The sequence below is a fragment of the Phyllosticta citriasiana genome, assembly GCF_038021145.1.
Source record: "Phyllosticta citriasiana strain CBS 120426 chromosome Unknown IWZ02scaffold_5, whole genome shotgun sequence".
NCBI classification, from domain to species: Eukaryota; Fungi; Ascomycota; class Dothideomycetes; order Botryosphaeriales; family Phyllostictaceae; genus Phyllosticta; species Phyllosticta citriasiana.
In genome coordinates this window covers 837819-853521 of record NW_027117282.1, presented here as the reverse complement: position 1 = coordinate 853521, position 15703 = coordinate 837819, and the positions used below count along the sequence as shown (strand labels likewise).

The 15703-nt window shown below is 54.0% G+C and overlaps 7 protein-coding genes across 7 annotated transcripts; 2 read left to right on the top strand and 5 right to left on the bottom strand.

Annotated features, from left to right (window-relative positions):
* Positions 1-885: 885 nt before the first annotated feature.
* IWZ02DRAFT_517220 (uncharacterized protein) lies at positions 886-1967 on the bottom strand (the record flags this gene model as incomplete). The annotated part of the gene is made up of 1 exon (XM_066770692.1): positions 886-1967. One exon carries the CDS (start codon positions 1965-1967, stop codon positions 1056-1058), a length of 912 nt encoding a protein of 303 aa, XP_066623752.1. The 3' UTR covers positions 886-1055.
* Positions 1968-3423: 1456 nt separating this feature from the next.
* Positions 3424-5421, bottom strand: IWZ02DRAFT_376131 (SART-1 protein; the record flags this gene model as incomplete). The annotated part of the gene is made up of 1 exon (XM_066764868.1): positions 3424-5421. One exon carries the CDS (start codon positions 5419-5421, stop codon positions 3424-3426), a length of 1998 nt encoding a protein of 665 aa, XP_066623751.1.
* A 514-nt stretch (positions 5422-5935) lies between these two features.
* IWZ02DRAFT_448520 (mitochondrial 54S ribosomal protein bL28m) lies at positions 5936-7017 on the bottom strand. Its single transcript, XM_066767337.1, has one exon. It carries the CDS (start codon positions 6800-6802, stop codon positions 6131-6133), a length of 672 nt encoding a protein of 223 aa, XP_066623750.1. The 5' UTR covers positions 6803-7017; the 3' UTR covers positions 5936-6130.
* Positions 7018-7076: 59 nt separating this feature from the next.
* On the top strand, positions 7077-7750 carry IWZ02DRAFT_468954 (One of two mitochondrially-localized peptidyl-tRNA hydrolase; the record flags this gene model as incomplete). The annotated part of the gene is made up of 2 exons (XM_066768672.1): positions 7077-7392; positions 7443-7750. The coding sequence occupies 2 exons, from the start codon at positions 7077-7079 to the stop codon at positions 7748-7750; spliced, it is 624 nt and encodes a 207-aa protein (XP_066623749.1).
* Positions 7751-8511: 761 nt separating this feature from the next.
* Positions 8512-9813, top strand: IWZ02DRAFT_517212 (uncharacterized protein; the record flags this gene model as incomplete). Its single annotated transcript, XM_066770691.1, has 5 exons — positions 8512-8567; positions 8599-8664; positions 8687-8794; positions 8815-9018; positions 9073-9813. The coding sequence occupies 5 exons, from the start codon at positions 8512-8514 to the stop codon at positions 9359-9361; spliced, it is 723 nt and encodes a 240-aa protein (XP_066623748.1). The 3' UTR covers positions 9362-9813.
* Positions 9814-11545, bottom strand: IWZ02DRAFT_229168 (uncharacterized protein). The gene is made up of 3 exons (XM_066762927.1): positions 11189-11545; positions 10698-11139; positions 9814-10632 (listed from the first exon to the last, which is right to left on the bottom strand). Exons 1-3 carry the CDS (start codon positions 11373-11375, stop codon positions 9924-9926), a joined length of 1338 nt encoding a protein of 445 aa, XP_066623747.1. The 5' UTR covers positions 11376-11545; the 3' UTR covers positions 9814-9923.
* A 1726-nt stretch (positions 11546-13271) lies between these two features.
* On the bottom strand, positions 13272-15556 carry IWZ02DRAFT_229083 (putative extracellular lipase). Its single transcript, XM_066762926.1, has 2 exons — positions 15167-15556; positions 13272-15113 (listed from the first exon to the last, which is right to left on the bottom strand). The coding sequence occupies exons 1-2, from the start codon at positions 15259-15261 to the stop codon at positions 13478-13480; spliced, it is 1731 nt and encodes a 576-aa protein (XP_066623746.1). The 5' UTR covers positions 15262-15556; the 3' UTR covers positions 13272-13477.
* Positions 15557-15703: the final 147 nt, after the last annotated feature.

Genomic DNA, 15703 nt, shown 5'->3' with positions numbered 1-15703 from the left:
TCATCAGAAAAGCATTTGAAGGTGCTTTCGGCTTCGATATTACCATTGTGGACGAAAAGTTGAAAGAAAAACATCGACGGGTAGAGTTGACGCTCATTGGGACAAATCTCCGAGACGATATCATTTTTCCTCAGACGGGACTTGCCACCCATCGCCCGCGGGCAGACAAGACGCTCGGAAGTCGGCCATGGTCGTTCGTACCGTATTGGACAAGCTTAAGGAGAACATGCACCTACCTTAGAGCAGTATAACATCAAGATCCAGTGTTCGTTGCCTGATATCAAAAGCCGAACTCCGTCGGCTTTGAGTAGGATGTCTGAGTAATGGACCTAGATTTCATGCTGTCCATGATAAGAAGGCAGAGTCTCGGAGTGCAAGTCCCGAGCGGAGCGGCATTTGGCAGCTCGTCTCGCGGCGTCGTTCCTGTAAGATTGACATAGGCATGCAACTGTGGTTTTGCCAATGGACACTTCGAATGCTCACGCTGACAGGGAATGCGCCTGCAACGTTTCGAGGCACATGCCATTGCAGGGATCAATGCAGCTGCTGGTATTAAGCATATATGTCTCTTCTCTACTGTAGTGCGCGGCAGGTCACAGTGGCAGACTTCTCGCTTCCCATTCGTCATGCCACAGCCTGCGCAAAAAGCCCAGGCTCATGCCGGCGGCCTTGCCTTTGTAGCCGCTTGTTCTGGTCTGTAAACCAAGTGCCTGACTGTTCTTGGCACATGTCAGATTGGACGTTAAACTCGTTAGAGCACTAGGCAAACAGCTTTCGAAATTGAGCGAGCGACGACTTCCTACATCCATGCACTCCGCCGACTGTCTGTAATGGGCTACATCAATCAGAAAGAACAGTGGAACATGTGTGAATCTGTTTGGCTACCATTTCTTATCGCACTGGCGCGGCATCGTGTTTTATCCTGATTGACGCGCAATGACTCGACGAAACCATCAGATCAAGTATTGCCGGGCGGTGTAAGTGGAGACGCCGGCCCTTCTCCCTGCTTGGCTTCGTCACCCGCAAGTCAACTTCTTCTCCGAGACTTTCGAATTCTAAGCTTTCGAAGGCTTGGATTCAACCCACGCGTCAATATCCTCCGCAATCTCTTCCAGGACAGGCCCAACGAGCATCATGGCGACATCTTGTTGTTTCTCATCCTTCGCCAAACGCCACTGCAAACCCCACTTCTCGTCTTCGAGCTTTTGTTTGCGTCCGCGCAAGCACTCAACCTCGGTGGTGAGCGCTGCGACGTGCACATGCAGCATCTGCTCCTTGCTTTCAAAGGCTGCAAGCAGACTCCTCAGATTGGAGATCTCATTCTTACTGGCGGCAGCAAGCGTCTCCAAATGCCGGCTTCGCTCTGTCAAAATGCGGCTTGTGCTTTCGACCTGGGCAACATGGACACTCGCGTCCTCAGCGTAAGCGTTTTTGCTGGCGGAGCCCTGTTGTGATTGTAGATTGGAAATGCTCTTTCGAGTCGTTGAGAGTTGCTTGCAGAGCAGGCCATTTGCTTCTCTCATCGCATTGTAATTCTTTTCGAGCTCCGTGTGTCGTTTTTCTGCAGACTGTCGCATTTCCAAGGACTGTCTTGAAAGCTGGCCATGTGCCTCTCTTTTTGAGGTAAGTTGTTTTTCGAGCTCCATGCATCGATGTGCGGTCTTCAAATTTGTCCGTGCAAGCAGCTTCTTGAGTTGGAGACTCCTTTCTTCAAACACACGGCAGCTTGCCGCAAGAACCTCAGTGTCCTTCGCCTGTCTGTTTTGGCGCTCGATTCCGCAGTGTTTGTCGTTGCTAGCCGCATAGTTGACACTGCTCTGCGATTGGACCTGGAAATTTTGGGTCTGCACAGCTGCGGGGACGAAGGAGATTGACGGGGTTGCCGCTGGCGGGCTGTTTGGAAAGACTGCCGCTTCACCCCCACATCGATCCTCAACAATGACAAAGGATGCGTCTTGAGGTAACATGGCTGTCGTCGATGTCGCCGGAGCTTGATGCTGAACATCATCCAGGCGGGAAACAAATGATGCTTGGCAGGATCAGCATTCGCGCAAACGCACCACTGCCATGTTGAAGCAGACTTCAAATGACCCTTAAGAGGAAAACACCGGCTTTGAAAGACTTGTTGAATCGGAAATAACGCCTGTGGCGTCCGAGGCATCGAAGAAGCGCTTCCAGGTGGAGACTGAGTGGTTTGCACCTGACCTCTTGAAGGACGTCCCATAATTAGGGGTTTTGAATCGGCAATGATGGAAGAGTCGAATCGAATTCAATGGAGCAGCTAAGTATGCTCAACTTTGCTGTTGTACCTGGTCGACTTGGTGGTAGTATAGATATGGACCGAAAAAGATGCTTCTTAAAGGAGCTGTGATGAGTTCTGACCGAAAGTTTAAACCACGTAGACATCCGGGCACTTAAAAGGCGTTCTGTACATGCCATGTTAGCCCGCAGCTTGGAGCACACTGCTGTGGTCGTCAATCAACGCGTCGCAGGTCGACGCATCGACACTAGCAAATGGCAGGCAGCATGTAAACCTTGTTCAAGAACCTCAACACCCTGACAAAAACGCGCCAATGGCAGCCGAGCCGAGACATTTTCCGCCATGGAAGAGAATGAAAGTCATCAGAGACCGACTTTCCTTGACCACGATGTCAGGACACAGAACGCGGTGACCCGGGGGCTAGAGCAAGCGTTCCCTATCAGTGCCGTGTGGCTCGCCCTGAAGCTTGTTGGACCTGGATATGCTGCTGCTTCTGCTGCCTTGACTGACTGGTGACTGGCTAGAAGTCTTTTGGATTGCGGTTTTTGCATACCTAATGGCATGTTTTACTCTAGGTGCTTGAGCGATGAAAAGGGTGGTTGAATGCGTTGTTTGACGGGTGACAAGATTTGTAATGGACTATTGACTAATTGTTTATCTATTGATAACTACCAATGACTATGGAAGCCAACGTCAAGACGTCCTTGCCAAGATGCTAGAGTAGAGTTTGGTAGCTCTTTGCTTGCGATTTGATGGGCAGGACGGGCGCGGTACATAAAGGGATGGATGGGAGTAGGATGTGTCGTCGACTGATGCCGCGGAGGGCGGATGGGCATCGGGCATAATGTAAGGATGATCACCAGGGCATTCATTCCGCATCGAATGACAGCCCAGCATCCCTGCTGAGCTGCCAGACACAGCATGCACATACCAGGTCAAGAGCAGACGAAGGGGAGCGGGGCAAAGTTTGCGCACTTACCTGGTACATTGTGCGGCATATCACGCGAACAGGAAGCGCTTTTCTAAGAAGACTCGATTTAACATTTTTGAGGTTCTTATCGCATGACAAGCAAAAGCAGACTAACCTTTGAGAAACTCCACCCCAGTCCGTAGAACGGCCAAGCTCCAGGGCAATGCCATTGTGGAAGACGTTGAATCTTGCCTTACTCCAGGCGAATACCCGCCGCGCGATTCTTCCTGGCCGTCGCGTCCATGGCCGTGTTCATGCTAGTGTGCTGACTCGAGTCCAAACTGCTCATGGCCTCGCGCTTCTTCTCTTCCTCAATCTTCTTGAGGCGCTTCTCCGTCTTTTGCTTGCCGGACCCCTTGCCGTGGAACTGGTGGCTGAGGTGCTTGAAAGCTTCCTTTTGGTTCATGTGGCGACCGAATTCGTCCACGTATTTGAGATCGACATTGGGTTTGTATTCCTTGTTGAAGATTTCAGCCATGCGTTTCGACTCGATGCGGTCGCGGTCTTGGTTGGCCTTTTGGGCGAGGGCCTCACGCTCTCGCGCAGACATGTGTTCCATGCGTCCGCTGCGGCGATCACGCTCACGTTGCAACTTGGCGCGCTGCTCCGCTTCGACCATGGCCTTGTTGCGCTCTGCAATGAAGCGCTGGTGCCCAACAAAATTTTCGTTGAGTTCCTGTCCATTTGAATCCTTGACCTGGCCACGCTGGCGGAGGAGCTTGAGTGTAGCGCCAACACCACGCTCAACAATTTCTTCTTCGTCCAGACCTGTGGTAGTGATGTCGGCAACTGCAGAGGCACTACGCTCTGCCCGCGCCTGACGCTCCGCCTCGTCTTCAACTTCGGCATAAGATTGCTCCATGTTGGTGTCGCCCTCGTCGTCAATCTCATTGGGCTCGGAAGCACGGCGAGTTGGTTGAGCAGACTTGCTGCGTTGGCGTTGTGGACGCTCGGCAGGGCCTTGGAGATTGGCGACAAACTCAGTGGTTTCATCAATGACGAGACCCGGCTCTTCCTCTGGGGTCTCGGTGCTATCCACAACGCCAGGGGTAGCCGAGGCCTCCTCACGAATCTGCCGAGCAAGATCTTCAGGCTTGACCTTTTTCCGCTTTTTCAAGGCCTGTCTTCTCTGAAGTGCCAGCTGTGCTTGCAAATCCTCGTCGTCGACGAAATTGTCATCAGAAATTTTCTTGGGCGCGGGCTTGCTCTCGGGCAGATCAACTTCCATGGCACCAGCGTCAGGCGCCTCAGGAGTCGGAAAGATGTCGTCGTCGTCCAGTGCTTTTTTCCTTGACTTCTTTTCCTTCTTTTTCTTGGGCTTCTTCACCTTGACTTGGGACGGGTCGACATAGTCCGAGGCAGGAGTGGATTCGTCTTTGAGTAGGTCGAGACTAATTTTGATGGACCGAGACGGGCCAGTGGCGTCACCAGCCGCGCTCCTCTCTGCCTCTTCCTTTGTGCGTCCTTGCCCGTCCAACGTGAAGAGTTTCCGTTTCTTGCCGTCAATCTCTTCATCGTACTGGGCGAGAATAGTTCCCTGAGCGTCGTCGTCGAGGTTGTTTGGATCGTACGCCCTCTTCCTCTTCTTCGACTCGAGTCGTTCATTCACTTTTTCGGTATCACGAATGTTGACAGCCTCAAGCTCGTCTCCAGCCTCCTCATCGTCGACAGCAGCATCTTTGAGCGTCAAAATATGCTCCTCGCCTTCTCCAAATTGGTCCAACTCGTGGCCAACCTTAACGCCAGCGAGGTCGGCCGCAGTGTACTCGGCCTGAGCCTGGGCCTCTCGCTCCGCCAACTCCTGCTCCAGCTTCTTCAACTTTTCAATCTTCTTCTGCCGCTTCTTTTGTCCTGCAAGCCACGTCTTGGCATCGACATCGTCCCCGTCTCCAAGTCCTTTGCCTTCGAGCTGCGCGAAGCGCTGGGCCTGCTCACGCGCCTTTTTGACAGCCTCCTTGCGCGCAGTTGCCTTGGCCTTAGCCTCTTGCTCGGCAAGGTGATTGTTCCAATTTCCGTAGCTGGCCTCAGTGCGCGTCTCAAGAGTGCTGGCGGGCTCTTCGTCCGAGTCGGAGCCTTTCGATTCTTGGAAGACGGGGCCTGATGGCGCTTCCTGGCCAGGGACCGGGAGCGGCTTCATGCCCATGGCCACGCGAATCTTGTTCGCCTCCTCGATTGAGATGGCGTCGGCCATGGTTGCGATGTGGTTGTTTGATGTTGGAAATGGAGGTGACGGTGAGGAGGTGAGATGTGGTGATGAGAGAAGGTGGTGGCGGTTGAGCGGCGAGGGCCGGCAGACACACAACATACCCAAAGGCGATGCCAAGCCTTCTTCACCGCCTTCGTCCAGCGCCCGGGCCGGACTGAGCGGCGCACGGGCCATATCGCCGCGACATAAAATTTCGTCGCGTCTCGTCGTTTCCTCTTTACCAAAACAAGGACCTGTGTCCAGCATCTCCTGCACGCTTTCGGGCGTTTGCGGTTGAGGAGCTGCGACAGTTCGGCTGGCCATGCTCTGGGGCGTTTTCTGTTCCTCATAGCAGCCGACAGGTCTGAGATTGAAGCATCGCTCGTCTGAATCGTTCCCTTCGGGTTGAGCGCCTAGGCCGAGTGTTTGCGGGCTCCATATTCCTAATCTTGGCATTGAGTCCTCTTCGGAGGGTCGTCGTTTAGACGGTGAGGCCGGGACTAACCATGGATTGCCAACATCCTCAAGATAGTTTTTGAAATTGAGCGTCTTATAATATACACATCCCCCATGATCCCGACCCCAAAACCTCAACGTGGTTAGAGAATCAACGCCGTCAACGCATCCGTCCTTGCTTTCGACTAGTTTTCGAGCCTCAAGCCTTTGATTGCTTGACCATCCCATGCCCGCCCAGTTCCTTGACCTCCACCAACATTCAAGCCTTCTTCGACTTCATAATCTCCGTCTTCTGGACCTTGATCTCCTCCTCGTCTGCCAGCTCCACTTCCCCATCCTTGAGATCCAGTTCCTTATCAAACTCCTGAATCTGCTTCTTCATCTCCGTCGGGGTGACCTTTTGACCTTGCATGTTCTTCAACTCCTCGTACATGGTTGTCGTCGGCAGACCCAGCAGTTTCCTTTCCTTCTCGAACCGCTTTTTGACGACATCCGTTTGCATGATGCGCCATCTCAATGCCCATCCACCCATGCCCAATTGCTTTATGCGCTCCGCCTTCTCGCCGAGGAGGTATTCGTCGAGACCGCCGACCTTGCGGATGGTGCGCAGCACGCGGTGCGAAACCTTGACCCTGATGAGCCGGGCGAGCGATTGGGAGCGCAGCCGCAGCCTCTCGAGGTTTGGCCGCCACTTTCGGCGTGTCTTTTGCTCGTACTCTTCCGAAACCTTGTTGCCGAATTGGATGCGTGTGCCGCCGTAGAGTCCAAAGTTGGATTGCTTGTACCAGTATGCTTGGCCGTATGGGTAGGCAGGGACTTGGGCGTGGTCGTGGGCCAGCCGGTTGCGTGTCGACCGCGCGAAGAAAGGTGTCGATGTGCTGAAGGTCCGCGCCTGTTGCGCTACGCATTGGAGGGAGCGGTGGAGCGCCATGGCGGATTCAGGCGATTTGACTGCCGCCCTGTGACTTTGAGGGAAGGAGATTGACGTGGAGGCGCGTGAAGAGTAGATTGGGGATGTCGATTATCCTCCGCCCGACATGAAGCACTGGCCGGTGGTTTTGCGTCGTTCCGACTGCTGTGGCTGGACTGTGGCTTGCTCGCTGCGCGACTCAGCCACTAGCCCTCTGACGTCGTGCCGGACCGTCCAATTCTCAAATTCCAACGCGGTCGCCATCACAATCTCGACGCTTCAACCTTACACGAAAATGGCTTACGCTTACCGGATCGTTCCCGTGCCCGTCTTGTGGCTCTTCACTGGAGGCATTGGCGTCCTCAGCGGCATTGTTTTTGGCGGCATGTGGCTTGCAAAGCAAGTCGGCCAAGAAGCATATGCGAGAGGCCTCTTAGCAGGGAGAATGGAGGAGCAGGTCAAAGGCAAGCGCGACAAAGATGAAGAATCAGAAGAGTCGGATTCGGAAGATGAGTCTGAGTTTGAAGCGCAAGAGCTGGATCCCTTCAATGACCGCAACGAAGAGTGCAAGCTTATCCTGGTCGTACGCACTGATTTGAAGATGGGTCAAGGTAGGCAGACCTCTCGCACACTATCACCACAATATGCTAACACCTCACAGGTAAAGTTGCTGCTCAGTGCGGCCACGCCACTCTGGCCTGCTACAAAGCTTTCCTACGAACCGCCCCCAACTCGCCCGTACTTAAGCGCTGGGAACACTACGGACAAATGAAGGTGGCCCTAAAGTGCACGAGCGAGGATGAGATGCAAATGTTGCAGGCTCAAGCTCTCAGCCTGGGTCTCTGTGCTCAGATCATCCACGACGCTGGTCGAACCCAGATTGCTGCTGGAAGTGCGACGGTGCTTGGTATTGGACCGGGTCCTGTCAGTGTGATAAACCAAGTCACTGGCGGCCTGAAGCTTCTGTGAGACGTTGGAGATACCCGATGACATGAGTGCATTGCGAAGGCGTTGTGGGAAAAGACAAAGAGCTTTGGTATATCATGGCACAGTCAAAAGGTAGTCTTCTGGTGAGTGGTTGTTCCGCTCCTTTGTTGCTCTAATGCTCTGCAAGCATAGAAATTCTGGCATTTTGCTGACTTGGACAGAATTGAAGTTGTAATCTCATGGCTGGCTGTTGTCTCACCCTTCAGTGATCAGAAAGTGGACTTTGCCGAGAAGCAAGACAGTCTGATGCTCGAGCAGCCGTTGTCCTGAATTTCTTGATGCAGGTCGTGGTCTCAGACACTACAGCAATCTGAGTCTGTCCAGTTTCAATGTGTCCAGGTCCCTGAATTTCAGCCAATGGTGCGCTACTGGTCTAAGAAGCGGCTAATGAATACTGACCGGTATATCTATCCACTGCACCAGAACACCAAAGCTCTTCTCCATTCCCACCACCGAAATTCAGAAGCAGCCAAGATGATCGACATCAGCAACCTCGATTTCATATCCTTCAAAAGTCTTCTATATGGAGCCGGAGTCTCCTTCTTCCTCGTTGTCATATCTACACTGATCTGAATCGATAATATGGAGTTCGAGGACGACGACCAGAGAGAATTTTAGAAACTTTTCAGGCTGGTTAGCGGTCGGCAGTCACCTACGTAAGAGGAAGCAAACGGCACATTTTCAATTATGTGGCAGGGCAAGAAACATACATGATTTGAACGACTACACGCGAAGGCGGCGACATGACTATCCAGTTGGATACAGAAGACGGAAGAGCGAACCCTGCATTGCCTGGACTGTACGAGAACTGCTGACTGTGCATGTCTCAGACCTTACGACCAAGACAAGAAAAGAAGAGTAGACGCCTCCACCGCTTTCACCTTTCTCTTGATCAAGTAGCTGATAAATATCGACAAGTATCTTCGTCCTCAACATTATCAACCAGAACACGCAAACTCTTCTCCTCCCCATCTCCTTTACTACCCAGCAAAGACAGCAACAGCAACGGCAACAAATGCAAGAGACGTAAGCACCATCGTTTTCAGGCCGCCTCAAAATGTCAGCGCCGCTCTCCTCGGGCTACTCGCGCTCGTGCTCTTCTTCGCGTTGATCAGGCGCAAGGGAACCGCGACAGCTGAACACGAGCGGGAGAAGACTCAGCAACCTGACGTTCAGTTGCACATGTGCGCCTTTCACTGTACCTGCCGTGACAAACACGGCCAGCAAAACAAACACAAGCAGCAGAAAAAGTAAAACAATCAGCAAACTCCTCAGAAGAACAAGAACCACCCCGAACCACCCAGAGCAGCACTGGCAGCAGAGGGCTCCGCAAGAGGAACTCAAGCCCTTGAATCAGACCCGCTAATCACCCTCCAACCACACAACCACTTATCTCCAAGAGCGCACGGCGTCGCTCCCGTTGCGCCCAACGCGCCCGTCGCTTTGCTGCCGGGAGTCAAGCCCTCCACCGGGTTGACCAGTCTGGAGGGACAGAGACCGACAGCGATGCTGACGATGATTAAAGAAGCGATGGAGGGAAAGGCCTGCGTGCCACCATCTTGGGGTAAGAAGAAGGCATGGTCACTTTCATAAAGTTTTAGGTAGCATGCAAGAAGAAATGGGATGGGCACGCACTGTGATTGGGATTGTGAAAGGGGAGGGGAGCCAAAGGGAGGAAGGGGGCTGAGGGACGACGCGCTTTTCCTCACTACTCGGGTACTTTTGAAGGGTTTCACTTGGGAGAGCCACCGCTGTTTTCAGCATGCAATCGCTTTTCCCCAATACACATATACGGTAGTCAGCATCACATTTCAATCCCAGTTGTCATTGCGAATCGATGGTAAGATCTCCACCATACCACGCTCCATGCGATCTATTCAGCGTTGCCCCTATCCCCAAAACACACGTTTCCCCGCTCCAGAAACCAAAACGTGACCAGCAAGTAGCAAATGCAACAACGCCAGACATACGATTGCGCCCCAGCCATGCAACCATTCGGTCCTGTTAAAACACCACCGCAAAAATTGAGCCTCGCAGCCAAAGATGTACCATACCGTTACGTGCCTGACCTAGAAGCAACCAACCCAAACCAACGCCCCACCATCCGACCAAAAATGCTCGATAAGCAGGCGACAAAAGACAAGCAAACAACCGCCTACACCCTCCTCTTGATGCGCCCAATCTTTTTCTTCTCCCTCTCCCGCACGCACTCCTCTCGCCCCTCAAAGCTCGCCCACTCCGCCTTCGTCTTGACCCTAATCCCCCTTGGCCCACCCGGGCCCCTCTGCCCGCCCACACCACCATCGCCTCCAGGCCTCTCCAACTCGATAAAATCGGCAGCCGCATCCTTGGGGCCGCGGGCCGAGAACGTCGGGCTCGGCACGTCAGGCAAGCTGTGCCGTTCGAGATCGGGGTCATCATCGTCATCGAGGGACCAGCGCGAATTCAAGTTCTTGGCCGACGCGTTGTCCTGTTCGAGGAACCAGGGCGGCGTGTTGCGGCGCGGACGCGAGCGGGAGCGGCTGCGACTATCGCCGCCGCTATCACCGTTGCCGCCGTTGTTGTGATACGGCGGGCCGCCGCCGGCGTACTTGTTGCCGCCGTGGTAGTAGTATTTGTGGGCGGCCGGGTTGGTCTTGAGTTTGGATTTTGAGCGGTGGGAGCGCGAGGAAGGGCTGGCGAAGCCGAGGGCGTGCAGGCCGCGCATCAGGATGGGCCGCAGGGGGGGCAGGCAGGCGCAGATGATGGCGAGGGCAACTTCGATGGCGGACCACATGGCGGGCGCTTGATTGCGCGAGATGGTGTCGTTGCGCTTGAAGCTTACTGCGACGGCGTGGAGGCGCACGATGGAAATGATGCAACTCCTGGTGACGAGGTCAGCTTGCTCGAAATCGGATCCAAAAGTGGAGGCTGGCCCGTTGGTACGTACAGTCCGCCGATGCTAAAGGCGACGAGCAGCGCTATGTATTGGTTCTTGGAGACTTGCAGCTTGTTGAGCGCGGGGATGGGTATCAAAATTATGACTAAATCGGTGCTGATGTTGAAGCCAGCATTGACATAGTTGGAGATGATGGGGTTGATGCAGTGGCCTTGGATGCTGCGGTTCCAGAATGCTTCGACGGGTATGCAGACAAAGATGCCGACCAAGATTGCTTGGAGCGTGTACACAATCACAAAGGCCATGGTGAGCCATGTGAGCCGCCTGGTGCGTCGGTCGAGGAAGATGCGCAGATATTGCGTGAGGATCGAGAGTTTGGAAAGTCCCAGCGCTATCATGTGCACCCACACCGACGCCCAAAAGTACTGGAGTACCGACGAGAGGTTGTGAGGGGTCAGCTCTTCGGCGTGGTAGCCCATGCCATTTTTCGCCTCTGAGTATTGTCAGCCGTGAGTTACGAGCAACAGTTGAGAGTCACTTGCGTAAATGTATCAAGACAACCAGAGGTATTAGTGAAATCCACGCGACTACAACGAGCGCATCGTCAAACCCAAGTCCGCAAGTGACTCGATATCGCACGCCAATCTTGAGACACACAAACAAGAGCGACAGGAAAAGGTTAGCATAGGCCACAACGACTGCCTTCAAAGCCCCTGGGGCAATCTGCATTGTAAATCCGACTGCAGACGAGAAATCGACACGGGGAACTCGAGAAAGGCATGGGTGGTTCGAGTGGAGTCGGAAAAAAGGTGTACTGGGAAAGTCACAGGCAGAGAGTTGGTCCAGCTGCTTCTTGTGCCATCTGCAGCGCCTCAGCAATCATAAGCGCGGCAGCAAAACACAAGTCCTTGCGATAGACCCGACAAGCTTCCCCAGATCAACATGCGACAGCCCGGTGACCGCGAATGAAACATCGACCTTGTCCCTGCAGGCGCTGGTGAACGCATTGATGACTGCAGGAGCGAGGTGTGGTGGTTTGCAACAATATCCACATGGAACTGGGGCGCTGATCAAGCAATGTTATCAATTCTCAACGTCGATAGAGCTTTCCAACTCCGAATCCGAAGACACGTCGGAACCAGTCTTTCTTGGTAGGTTGACGTTGGGCTAAGGTTAAGGGAGAAACAAAGTAAGCTTACCTTGCGAAAGTCAAACAGTCCCGGGTAGGAGACGGGACCGAGTCTTGAGCCCGAGACGAACAGAGCGCCCGGTTTGACAAGGCAAACCATCTTAAAGCAGCAGTGAAGCCACAAGGATTCCGCGCCGTTCTGTTGGCTAGGCCAAGCAGCCACAGTTAAACGCACAGCCAAGTGCGGCTGAAGGCCACTTGAATACGTCAATTGCGGACGCAGCTGAGATAAGCGACAGCCTCTGGAGTACGTCCAGGTAGCAAAAATACCTCATCGCGCACAAGAAGTTTGCTTCGAATGATGCTCCTGCACCCTCTTGACCGGCGGTTCAGCAACAGGTCATGTGCTGATACCAACACTCTCGGCAGCCTTGGCTGGTGCGACAAAGTGCTGTAGGGGTGACACTTGCTGCGATGTCAATGCCTCTGCAAAAGTGCGGGGACTTGGGGTCGGCGGCTTTGAGGGAGAAAGCCGTTGTGTATCCCATGTGCTGACATTTAGTACATGCCGAGATTGAACCCCATACACCTGTTCCATGAATCTGGAATCGACAGCCGCTGTGATTTCGAGTCATTATTGCCGAAACATTCATGGAGTTGCGCACGGTGGACTATTAGACCGATGGTAGGCTGTTAGTCGATTTGGCAGCTGACGGAGGGTCAGTTGGTACCGATACCGCGCAGCTGGTGGTCAATGCAAGCGATCCGTGGCTATTCTTGGTATTTGAAGACTGCGGGGAGATCTGGAGCTGCCCAACCTTGGAGTTGAAGTCATGATTGGGTTGAGGTTTCGCGCAGCCATGGCACCACTATGTAGCCTCGAGTTTCAGCTACGAGGCGCGCTCCCGCCCGCATGATCAACAGCCCGCCGCACAGCGCAAGCCTCACATGAGGCTAGATCCATGTTTCCAGAATTGCCATGACGCATTTTCGGCTGAGTAACGACTTAGAATCGGTGGGCGGCATTGGTAATCCGTTGAGTGATGAAGTCAAACGGGCTCGTTGGCTGGTGATGGCTCTTGCTGGAGAATCATGTTCGCTGTATTTAAGCTCAAGGCGTGCCGATCCCGATGGGACCCGGTCCAGGACTTTGATGCCAGTGCACTGCCAGTACCTGGTTGGTCATGCTTACCAGAAGCGTTCATTCCGATGGAAGTGCTGTCGTCCTCACAAAAGACAAAGCTTAGGTTATTCATGGGATAATGGGTGGGGGCGAATTCGGAAGTGCTAATGGACAAGTAGAAGTCGTATTTTGGTGAGGATCTGGATTAGGGGGCTTGGGTGCCCACCTTGCTCAACACCACTAGCGTACATATGCAACGTCGGCGAGTATACCCAGGCGTCTGCTCCCTCTCGACTCCCTTTCTTCTTCTCTTCACTCACCTGGTTGCGATAGACCTAAGCTCAAGATTTTGGCAGTTTCCGCGCGCTGCGGGCCGGCATTGCATAGTTGTCTCTCTTCGGGGAGTCGGGTGATGCAATTCTTGATTGCTGCTCCCTCTGAACGAGCCGTGTCTCTTATAATGCCCTTATATCTGCTTTTCATTCATGTTTCCGGCTTGCGTGGGACGTGGAAATGAGCCGTCATCGCTGTTGAGGAATGCACACTTTTTTTCTGCCGCCTTGTCTTTCAAAGCAATGTCTATTGATGGAGCTTCGGACCCTTGGAGAACCACCAGTCGCACTCCTTCCTCGCCCACTCGTCTTCGACCATCTGCGTCGTGACGCCAACACCAGTGCCTCCAGCTTGCTCGTCGTTGCCAAACCCAAATATCATCTTCTTTTCCGCCTTGCCCTTCTCGTACGGCAGCCACTTTGCACGGTCCGGTCCCATGCCCTTTAGCGCGTTGGGGTCGCCCTTTTGCGTAATGAAGCTCGTCCAGTACGCGTGGACCTCACCGGCAAGCTTTTCCTGGAAAGGCGACGCCTTGCGAGGTCCAGGCGAGTACGTCTCGTAGACGTACTGGCTTCCGTGGTTGGCGCCTTCCAGAACCGTCTGGTTCACAGCCCAGTGGTACAGGTAGACTGGCTCATCCTGGCCAGCCGACGCGTGCAAGGCCGTTGAGTGCACAGGACACACGTATGCGTAGTGAGCATAGGCAGCTTCGGCGCGCTTGTACTGCTTGCCCACGCTAATAGGGCGCGTGTCCAGGTACGGCGACGCGCTGTCCTTGGACGGGTCGGGGTACAACTTCTCCAGCTCTTGAATATCCTTGCCTGAAAAATTGGGAAACAGCGTCTTGAAGTACTGCGGGAACTCTTCAGGCTTGTCCAAAGAAGTCGGCACATACGAGGCAGCCTCGTTGGTAGTGAATCCGGTGAGAATCGGAATTTTGTGCCACATGCCCGTCTCCCATGCCTCAGTCGGCCGCCTCTTCAGTATCTTGCCGTCAATAGTAGGCTGGAATGCCCACCGAAGAGACGGGTTGTACTCGTCGAAAACGGCAAAGGACGCTTGGATGACCTTATCGGCCGGTGCCTCGCGCAGACACTCCAAGACGGACTCTTCGGCGACATCGCCACAACCGGCCAGCTTGACATACTTTTCAAACTGGTCCTCGTGCAGAGGGACGGTAGGCCTGTACACCGCACGCGCCGTTGTTCCTCCAGACTCGATGATGGCGCGTTGGAAAAAGGGCTCGTCCATGTTCATGATCATGTGACCAATGGAGTGTGCGCCAGCGCTGAGACCAAAGACGGTGACATCCTCGGGATCACCGCCAAACTCGCCGATGTTCTCCCGGAACCAGTTGAAGAAAAAGATCATGTCGCGCAGTCCGAGGTTCAAAAGACCTTCCTTTTCCGTAACGTGCGAAGGGAGGAATCCCAAGGCTCCGATGCGGTATTGGAAGCTGACGCCAATGAAAGGGCTCTCAGACCAGCCCACCATCGATGGTAGATCCGTCATGTGCGCATAGCCGCGGTTGAAGGCGCCTCCGTGGACGTAGAGGGCGACTGGAAGCTTCGCGGTGCTGTCGACGCCGGCAGGACGGAAAACGTTGACGACCAAGCAGTCTTCGTCATAAGGCGGAGTCATGCCACGTAACGACTTTCCAGGACATACAGGGCCGTACTCTGCAGCATCAAAGGTCCGGTTTGACTTTGGCAGCGGCTCCAATGGCTTGAATCTCCTGGACCCGGCAGCATTTTGGGAATAGGGAAAGCCACGGAAGGCTTCTATGGGATGAGGCCAGTCTCCATCGAGCGTCGTGCCGACGACTTTGCCTTGAGACAAAGAGACGGCGGGCCGGTCAGTCTGCGCAGAAAAGGGGAGATAACTGCGAGTCGATGGTGAGTAGAGTGTCGCGTCGCGCCTAGAGGTCTAACGTACGGGGCGAGAAACGGAACATGAAGCTCCAAGGTGTGAGCTAGCGCAAGAATGACCGAGAGCGCCAAAACTAGCGCTGAACTCCGTACAAAGGCCATGGCAAAACAAACAACTTCAATGGAAAAGCCCTACAAACTCCTCCCCATGGACACGATTTCGCTTCGTTATATACGCTCCACGCAAATGCCCCTGCAGCCCCGCAGTGGATGCTGTTCGGGTGCTTTACGTCGGCTTGGACCCAATGGCGGTGAACTCGGCATCAAGAGCCACGCCCCGAAGACCTCAAGTGCAACACCCGCCGCCAAAGCCTGGGACTCTGATCGCATTCTGCCCTTGCTCAGATCCCAAAAGACACCCGGCTTCAAAAGTGACGCCGGTTCAGGTACGCCAGTCGAGACGGCGATGTCAGTCGACCCGTCGGCGAATATCGTGACCATCCGATCTTATCCAAGCCAAGACCGCATTATCAAGTCCGTGTGTACACATATCAGTACGAGAAGGAACGCGTCGCTCGACTTCTTTCTCTAGACTAGGATTCAA

Coding starts and splice junctions, on each gene's coding strand:
- IWZ02DRAFT_448520 (XM_066767337.1), bottom strand. CDS start 6,802: ATGGCGCTCCACCGCTCCCTCCAATGCGTAGCGCAACAGGCGCGGACC.
- IWZ02DRAFT_229168 (XM_066762927.1), bottom strand. CDS start 11,375: ATGCAGATTGCCCCAGGGGCTTTGAAGGCAGTCGTTGTGGCCTATGCT. Junction 11,140..11,188: donor GGTTGTCTTGATACATTTAC/GCAAGTGACTCT, acceptor GACAATACTCAG/AGGCGAAAAATGGCATGGGC. Junction 10,633..10,697: donor GCCTTTAGCATCGGCGGACT/GTACGTACCAAC, acceptor CCTCGTCACCAG/GAGTTGCATCATTTCCATCG.
- IWZ02DRAFT_229083 (XM_066762926.1), bottom strand. CDS start 15,261: ATGGCCTTTGTACGGAGTTCAGCGCTAGTTTTGGCGCTCTCGGTCATT. Junction 15,114..15,166: donor CATGTTCCGTTTCTCGCCCC/GTACGTTAGACC, acceptor ATCGACTCGCAG/TTATCTCCCCTTTTCTGCGC.